This window comes from Borostomias antarcticus (assembly GCF_949987555.1).
Source record: "Borostomias antarcticus genome assembly, chromosome: 20".
NCBI lineage: Eukaryota > Metazoa > Chordata > Actinopteri > Stomiiformes > Stomiidae > Borostomias > Borostomias antarcticus.
In genome coordinates, this window is record NC_140253.1 from 15,638,753 (window position 1) to 15,648,110 (window position 9,358).

Consider the following 9,358-nt stretch of genomic DNA (forward strand, 5'->3'; position numbering starts at 1 on the left):
CCGTCCGCTCCCGAATCGATGAGCGCACCGATGATATGAGTGCGCCCATGCCAGGAGAGGGTGACGTCGAACCTGACCGGAGGGAGGGGCGAGGGAGACTGCGAGACATGGCTCACCAGGAGGCCCCACTCCCCTGATGAGCCAAGGCTTTTGGGCGGATGGGACAGTCCTCTCCCCTGTGGCCCTCCTGGGCACAGTAAAAACAGAGCCCCTGGACTCGCCGGCGGTGCCTCTCCTCAGGTGAAAGGCGGGCCCTGTTCACCTGCATGGGCTCCTCCCGGTCGGAGGCAGTGGAGAATGCGATGGGGGGCGTGCCAGGCTCCCGGGAGCGTGGGTAGGTGAACGGAGCCCGGGTGGGAGGAGGACTGGCTCGGCAGGGGGTACGGCCGGTGGGCTCCGCCCGACGAGCGCGCCGCCGTTCGGCCAGACGGTGGTCGAGGTTGACCGCCAGGCGGACGAGCTGGTCCAGGGTAGCGGGGTGATCCCTGACTGCCAACTCGTCCTTGAGGACCTCCGACAGCCCCTCCCGAAAGGCCACCTGGAGGGCCTGGTCGTTAAAACCACTGTCAGCGGCCAGGATACGGAAGTCGATGGCGTATTCCGAGACACTACGAGCCCCCTGGTGGATGTGGTGGAGTCGGCCGGCAGCGTGGAGTGCCCGGGTGGGGTGGTCGAACACGGACCTGAACTCGGCACAAAAGTCACTGTAGGAGTCCATACAGGGAGCACCGACCTCCCACGCCGCCATGAACCAGGAGAGGGGCTTGCCAGTGAGGAGACTGGCAACGTACCCGATCCTGGAGACGTCTCTCAGGTACGCCTCCGGTTGCTCCGCGAAGATGAACCAGCACTGCATGAGGAACTCGCCGCAGGTCTCCACACCACCGTCGTAGGTGATGTAACTTGGGCTCCCTCCGGGGAGGGGCGTGGTCGGCCGGAGCCATGGGTGCGGGAGCGTTGGAGAGGCTCCAGTGGCAGATGCTGCAGGCGGCCGAGGGCGCGGGGAACACCCCTACGGGCACCAAGGAGGGACCCGAGGCGGGAGCTGGAGAGTTGGTGGCTGCAGCCGGAGTAGGTGAGGGAAGCAGGCGAGCCATCTGGTCTATGAGCTGAGCGAGGTCCGGTTGAGATTCAGGCTGGTGGCGGCCTGGTGTTCCACCGCCTGTTGGAGTTCAGCCAGCGAAGCATCCGACGCAGCGACCTGGCGGGTAAGGTCCCCGATCTGCTGGCCGAGGGACCGCATGGCAGCGTCAGCATTTCCCAGGGACTCCTCATGTTTCCTCAGCCAGGTCCCTTGCTGGGCTAGGACCGCTCCCTGCTGGGCTACCGCCTGGGACAGGGCATCTGGGTCTGCTGGGTCAGCGTTCATGGCCAGTTCTTCTGTAAGGGGGCTGGTTGGCTAGCTGACCCAAACGCAGGACCACGGACACAGACGGACAGTTCCAAGCCCAGAGGGCGGTTTAATATAGAAGCGGCAGTACAGAGGGCAAGGCAAAAGGGTAGTCAAGTTCAGGCAGGGGTTAATCGATCAACAAACAAAGTCCAGAAAACGTAATCCAAGCCGTGGTCGAGGTCCGGGGAGAATGGGTCGGGGAAGCCGTGTGTCAGTCCAGGAAACGAGCAGCAAACAAACCGGAATCACAAGGAATCTTAGGGAAGAACTGGCGACGAACGTTGGGAAGACCGGGTTCTTATAGGGGAGGTGATTGGATGATTAGTGGCAGCAGGTGAGCCGCGCCCTCGGAGCTGGTTAGCAGAACCGTCTTCAGGTGTGCAGGGGTGATTACGTCGGAGGGCGCGCAGAGCGCGCGCTGAAGTGGAAGGCCGTGGCGTGCGTGCTGCGGGAACGGTGGTGGGAGCTGGAGAGCGCCCAGGCGGAGGCGGAGCCGTAACAAGGTTGTTGTCTTGACACCATGTTACTAGGTCTGACACCTCCTGGAGGAAGGCTGATTCAGATGAGTCATTGGGGGAGATCAAGCCTATCACAGTGGTGTCGTCCCCAAACTTGATGATTCGATTGCTGCTGTGCCTGGTTGAGCAGTCGTGGGTGTACAGTGAGAACAGCCTGGGGCTCAGGCAGCCGCCTTGAGGGACTCCTGTCTTGATGTTCAGTGTGTATGAGGTGTTGCTGCCTATTCTCACCACTTGTGGTCAGTGAGGAAGTCCAGGGATCAGTTGCATAAGGAGATGCTCAGGCCGAAACCTCTCAGCTTGGGGACCAGGTTGACGGGGTGTACAGTGTTGAGGGCAGAACTGTAGTAGCATCCTGTCGTAGGTGTTCTTGTCCAGGTTGACGGGGCGTACGGTGTTGAGGGCAGAACTGTAGTAGCATCCTGTCGTAGGTGTTCTTGTCCAGGTTGGCGGGGCATATGGTGTTGAGGGCAGAACTGTAGCCAGGTGCTGCAGCGTGAAGTGTAGGGCCAGTGCAATGGCATCATCCACAGGCCTGCTGGCTCTGAAAGCCAAGCTTTGCAGCTGTAGAAGAACCCTTTGTAAAGATAGAATCCTTTTCAGGTCAAATTGAACCCTGTTGGGTTTCCAAGGAGTACCTCTTTAATTTACAATCCTGACAATGAGGGTTCTCTCTGGAGCCTTTCATTCCGACCGCTCCTCCACTTTTACAGGTTCTATAATGTATCTATAATGACGTATCTATAATGTATCTACCGTAAAATGTATCTATAATGTATCTATAATGTATCTATAATGTAGCTATAATGTATCTATAATGTATCTATAATGTAGCTATAATGTATCTATAATGTAGCTATAATGTATCTATAATGTAGCTATAATGTATCTATAATGTAGCTATAATGTATCTATAATGTAGCTATAATGTATCTATAATGTATCTATAATGTATCTATAATGTAGCTATAATGTATCTATAATGTATCTATAATGTAGCTATAATGTTTCTATAATGTAGCTATAATGTAGCTATAATGTAGCCTATCTTTTTATTGACAGTGACACTACAAAGTTGGACCACTGACATTTTAAGGATTTATTTTCTGCATTCTTATTTTGTGAGCTGCAATCTGGTTACTACTCATGTGAGGTGTTCCTGTCTCTGCGAGGGGGCGTGGCCTGTCTCTGCGAGGGGGCGTGGCCTGACTGCGCCTCCCACTGGCTGTTTGATCAGAGAGGGAAATATGTGACATCATCATGACAGACTCCCGAGACCACACACGAGACAGGCTTCCAGCTCCATGATGCTGCATCGCTTTTGAATAATATGTTAAAGGTAGCCTAGATGAGACTAGACATATGAGCTATAGATCTACTGTGTAGATATTTTGAGAGGCAAGATTAGGAACTTTGAGTTATTATATTATTATTATTATATTTGACTTTCACAGCAAAATTGGTTGTGAAGACAGGCAGTCTAATATCTGAATATTTATCTTGCTCATGCTAATGTTTGGTCGAACAACAACTACACACATTGGCTGTTTGGAGGAGCAGGCTATTTGTGTCAACGTGCAGGTGTAGACCTAATAATGTGGATATATAATAAACATGAACATAGTTCATTTCTCAATCCATAATTTTACAAATGTATAGTATTGTACATAAATTAAACACTGTAACGGTTAATTGTATTTTATTGTATTATATTGTATTGTATTGTGTAATACAATGTAAGCAAAGTGCACATCAATGTTAGAAGGTATTTCATGTTTGAACCAGTAGAAGGCGACAAGGTTCCTGTTCCCGTTCCAAGAAGACATCGCGATCCGCGAGAGCTGCAAATCTCCATAAGTCTCGCGGTAGTTCCTACTTCCTCCTCTTTCACTCCCTGTAGCCAACATGGCAGTCGGCAAGAATAAGAGGCTGACCAAAGGCGGCAAAAAAGGTGCCAAAAAGAAGATGTGAGTAATACAATTTATGCATTCAATCATATAATACACTCTTCTTAATGTAGGTTTATGAAATTGAGGTGATAAATATGAAGGATGAGTCAGATTGTGAGTGGATTGTGATCCCAGTGCGGTGTAACCGTGCGCAGCTGATCTGAGTCACGCGTCCCTCTCTGCTAACTACTCAAACAGGACGAGTCGTTCATTAGAACATGTTGTGATGACCGACAATATTGTTATTTGAACGTATGAATACTAAGAGAAACGCTACTTTAGTGAGGCAGTAATGTCTATCCAGCTCCACTCCGCCCTGCTCAGTGGTGTAGCTGCTAGCTGGCTAGCCTTAGCAAGATGGCCGCGCTTGAGCAGGACTAGCCGGTTCACGGTCGCTGGCTGATATCTGAACCACTTGGTGCTGTTGATTTGGCATTTATTATTGAGGAGGGAGCCATCATGAGAGGTTGTCATCCTGTTAGGTGCGAAATATCTGAGCATCTCGGGAGACAGTGCTGCTGAACTGGCTGGACTAGCTAAGCTAGGGTTAATGTGGCCTGTGTTCCCATGATGCACTAAGACAACGTTACAGACCGACTAGCCGGTCATCCAGCTAACAATCCATCCAGCTAGCAATCCATCCAGCTAGCAATCCATCCAGCTAGCAATCCATCCAGCTAACAATCCATCCATCCAGCTAGCAATCCATCCAGCTAGCAATCCATCCAGCTAGCAATCCATCCAGCTAACAATCCATCCATCCAGCTAGCGATCCATGCAAGACTGCTGCCAACAGCATTCAGTAGTGTGCAAGTCGACCGGTCTGGAGACATTCAGGTCCACACGATCCTGTGTGACGGAGCACATTGTTAGTCTCCTTAAAATGTTGGAGGAAGCCTGCTAGTTTAATGACTGTTTCATAGTCTGTAGTTAATGACTGTTTCATAGTCTGTATAGTTATTAATGACTTTCATAGTCTGTATAGTTATTAATGACTGTTTCATAGTCTGTATAGTTATTAATGACTGTTTCATAGTCTGTATAGTTATTAATGACTGTTTCATAGTGTGTGCACCAGTGTTGAGACCAGCGTTGATGTTCTTCCTCTCTGCGTGCAGTGTGGACCCTTTCTCCAAGAAAGACTGGTATGATGTCAAGGCACCAGCCATGTTCAACATCCGCAATCTGGGCAAGACCTTGGTCACCAGGACCCAGGGAACCAGTAAGTCTGCATCTGACTGTGATCAACAACACTGGAACCATGCTTTTCAGCACAACCATTTAGGCTTTGTTCACATGGCAGTGAAATGTGACCAGAATCCGATCTTTTTGCCTACGTGTGACTCAGGTCTGATGTTTTCATGACTGTGTGAACAGCACAAGTCACATGAAATCAGATTTTTTTTTTTTAATCCAACCTGGGTCGCTTTTAGAGGTGGTATTATATTGGATACATGTCTGTTTTGCTACGCGCCCACCGTCTGAACAGTCATGTCGCGTTTAATGCGACTTTTACGTCTCTAGAGCGGTGACTGGCAAATTCGTGAAGCGTTCCACTGTGGTGTGCTTGTGCAGCATACTGCACGTCACGACGATCCTCATCCTTCTCGTTACCTTTGCTCATACCGTCGCCGACTTCCACTGCACAAATACTTGAAAATCACCCGTAGTAAAGGCTAACTTCAGTTGTGGTTGTAACGTTATCCATGGTTAACGTTACTTCAGTAAACGGTGCGCTGCGCGTGACGTTTTTGTTATTGTTCTTCTGCGCATTGTTCTTCTGTTCAGGGCTGTGGGCTGTTCACACGGAAGTCAAATATAGGTCAGATATACAAAGAAATCGGATCTGTGTAAAAAAACAAATTGGAATTGAGCATTAAGACCTGCCGTGTGAACTAAGCCGTGTGAACTAAGCCTAAGTCACGGGTGACTGAATATCTAACATGATCCGGCTGTGTTTGGTAGCTAACCGTAAGGGAATGAATGATTGTTTGGGTCCCAAGTGAGTGCCACCGACTAGTGCTGAGAGACCAGCTGATGTCCCGTTGTTGGGCGTGGCTCCTCCCCTCTGCCTGGCGCTGACTGTCCCGCCCGTCTCCCCTCAGGAATCGCCTCTGATGGGCTGAAGGGGCGCGTGTTCGAGGTCAGCCTGGCCGACCTGCAGAACGACGAGGTGGCCTTCCGCAAGTTCAAGCTGATCACCGAAGACGTCCAGGGCAAGAACTGCCTGACGAACTTCCACGGCATGGACCTGACCCGTGACAAGATGTGCTCCATGGTCAAGAAGTGGCAGGTGTGTATGGAGCTGTGAGGAATGACGTGCTTAGTTAGTTAACTAGTTGGATAGTTAGTTTGATGGTTAGTTAGATAGTTAGTTAGATGGTTAGATAGTTAACTACAGTAGGACCCCACTTAGCCGAACCCAACGGGACCGAAGGTCGTTCGTATCTCTGAAATGTCCGGATGATTGAAACTTGCAACAAATTCAATAAGTGGTATACTTGTTTCATATAGACTCATAATAGACCGATAAATACCCTTAATTACTTGTGAAAATGCATCAAAATTGCAATCAAATAGCCAGCTAAACTCATATAGCCTAGCCTATAATAGTTCGATAGTAGCCTATACACATTAAACACAGCCGATAGTAGCCTATAATAAAATAAACGAATTTCCACTTCAGTGCGTGCTTTGATCAGATACAGTACTTTATTCTCAAATGAGGCTTACGCTGCATCGATAGGCTACTGTATTCGCAGAACAAAAGGGTATAGCCTAAAAACAACCCAACATTAGAACAATTAGAGCAAATGATAATCAAGAAATAAATGAAATGACAGACAAGTTGTCGTGTCTTAGGCTATCGTAGCCTAAAAGAAAGTCTAAAACAACGGATGTAGGCTAACGTGGCCTAGGCTGTAGGCTATTATTTAACAAATACAGTAGGTCTAGTAGGCTAATCTACAAGCCCACACGTCTGTGTTCCTGAAGTCCATTAACTGGGAACGAAAAATGACTCGATGCTCCTCTGCTTCAGGTTGCTGACGCTCTTTCTGGCTACTAAGGTATGCAGCTCTCGCAGCAGACTCGTTTGCGTTTTGCGCTCGACATTAAAGTAACAAAGAAATGAAACGTGACAGTAGGCTAAAGCCTACAGGCAACATGTAGGTCTACATACAGTTCTGTTTTTAATTCACCGCAGGATACAGTACATGTTCATTATGACAGATTTAAATGCAAGTAGGCCTACAGTACTGTAATGAAAATCCCACCAGTAACCACATAGCAGGCTCAAACAAAAAAAGTTTTTAAGCCTGTTCGCTAGACCGGGAGGTTCAGATCTCTGAAGTTCGGATGAGTGGGGTCCTACTGTAGTTACCCTGATACGGTTCAGAATCGATTATCACGATTCAATGTCGATTCGTTTAGTGTTACTAAAACCTCATCCTTCATTTTTTACATTTTTTATATTTTTTAGCTATAACCTTTTTAGCTATAACTGTTCCTTAACTCAGGAACAGTCGACATCTACCCCTTAATCACCGTTACTACTACCACTACTAAGGGACCTGTTTCCATTCTCCTGACGACCTGACCTCCACCCCTCTCCTCTCCCCCCAGACCATGATCCCCCTTAATCACCGTTCCTCCTGACCTCCACCCCTCTCCTCTCTCCCCCAGACCATGATCCCCCTTAATCACCGTTCCTCCACCCCTCTCCTCTCCCCCCAGACCATGATCCCCCTTAATCACCGTTCCTCCACCCCTCTCCTCTCCCCCCAGACCATGATCCCCCTTAATCACCGTTCCTCCACCCCTCTCCTCTCCCCCCAGACCATGATCCCCCTTAATCACCGTTCCTCCACCCCTCTCCTCTCCCCCCAGACCATGATCCCCCTTAATCACCGTTCCTCCTGACCTCCTCTCCTCTCCCCCCAGACCATGATCCCCCTTAATCACCGTTCCTCCTGACCTCCACCCCTCTCCTCTCCCCCCAGACCATGATCCCCCTTAATCACTGTTCCTCCTGACCTCCACCCCTCTCCTCTCCCCCCAGACCATGATCCCCCTTAATCACCGTTCCTCCTGACCACCTCTCCTCTCCCCCCAGACCATGATCCCCCTTAATCACCGTTCCTCCTGACCTCCACCCCTCTCCTCTCCCCCCAGACCATGATCCCCCTAAATCACTGTTCCTCCTGACCTCCACCCCTCTCCTCTCCCCCCAGACCATGATCTCCCTTAATCACCGTTCCTCCACCCCTCTCCTCTCCCCCCAGACCATGATCCCCCTTAATCACCGTTCCTCCTGACCTCCACCCCTCTCCTCTCCCCCCAGACCATGATCGAGGCCCACGTGGATGTGAAGACCACTGACGGCTACCTGCTGCGCCTGTTCTGCGTGGGCTTCACCAAGAAGCGCCCCAACCAGATCAGGAAGACCTCGTACGCGCAGCACCAGCAGGTGCGCCAGATCCGCAAGAAGATGATGGAGATAATGACCCGGGAGGTGCAGACCAACGACCTGAAGGAAGTGGTCAACAAGCTGTGAGCAACATCTCTTCTGAACACCACTAGCACAACTATGACTGTTAGAAGGTTGCCTCTGGCCGTTTGCATCGGACTGAACGGTTTGGTCTTCCTGCTCAGATTAAGGCCATGTTGGTTGATGTAGAGCGTTAAAGTGATTTCTCACCATTCGGTTGATATTTACTGTCAATCACTTTGCTCTGTGTCTTTAACATGGCAGTCAATAAGTCCAGCTTTGGCTAATGTACCCTCCTCCCTCCACCTGTCTCCAGGATCCCAGACAGTGTCGGCAAGGACATTGAGAAGGCGTGTCAGTCCATCTACCCACTACACGACGTCTACGTCAGGAAAGTCAAGATGCTGAAGAAGCCCAAGTTTGAGTGTGAGTGACCTATGGCCTGTTCAAACTACAATTTCCACAATCCCACCAAACGCTCGTTATGCTATGACCCTTCACCCTGTGGGAACATCACTGTTATGAGATCATAAAGGATATAGATCTCACATTCAGCTGGCCTGACATGGCAGTGAGGGTGTGTTTAAACTTGTGTGTGTGTTCTGACAGTGGGCAAGCTGATGGAGCTCCATGGCGAGGGTGGCGGGGGCAGCAGCGTGGCCAAGCCCAGCGGGGACGACACCGGGGCCAAGGTGGAGAGAGCCGACGGCTACGAGCCCCCCATCCAGGAGACCGTCTAAACACACACTTCTAATAAAACATGAAAATGACTGGACGCTGCTGGCCTCTTCATTCACAGGTTTTAGATAAAATGGGGAGTTGGTCCCTCAGCTGAGAATTTTCTCAGCACTGTTGGTGGATGAGATCGTGGAGCAGCGTTTCCGCTGGTAAGGTTTTGCAGTGGCGCACCGCCAGGGTAACCAAACATTTGATACAAAAAACAATAATACAAAAAATTAGGCTTTGTATAAATAAAACTTTATAAATATTTTCTAAATGCACTTTCAAA

The 9,358-nt window shown here is 49.7% G+C and overlaps 1 protein-coding gene across 1 annotated transcript; it reads left to right on the plus strand.

The window, feature by feature from the left end:
* Window positions 1-3,802: 3,802 nt before the first annotated feature.
* Window positions 3,803-9,119, plus strand: rps3a (ribosomal protein S3A). The gene is made up of 6 exons (XM_084454763.1): window positions 3,803-3,878; window positions 4,979-5,082; window positions 5,966-6,153; window positions 8,203-8,411; window positions 8,666-8,775; window positions 8,959-9,119. The coding sequence occupies exons 1-6, from the start codon at window positions 3,817-3,819 to the stop codon at window positions 9,087-9,089; spliced, it is 804 nt and encodes a 267-aa protein (XP_084310889.1). The 5' UTR covers window positions 3,803-3,816; the 3' UTR covers window positions 9,090-9,119.
* Window positions 9,120-9,358: the final 239 nt, after the last annotated feature.

Coding starts and splice junctions, on each gene's coding strand:
- rps3a (XM_084454763.1), top strand. CDS start 3,817: ATGGCAGTCGGCAAGAATAAGAGGCTGACCAAAGGCGGCAAAAAAGGT. Junction 5,083..5,965: donor CACCAGGACCCAGGGAACCA/GTAAGTCTGCAT, acceptor GTCTCCCCTCAG/GAATCGCCTCTGATGGGCTG. Junction 8,776..8,958: donor GAAGAAGCCCAAGTTTGAGT/GTGAGTGACCTA, acceptor GTGTTCTGACAG/TGGGCAAGCTGATGGAGCTC.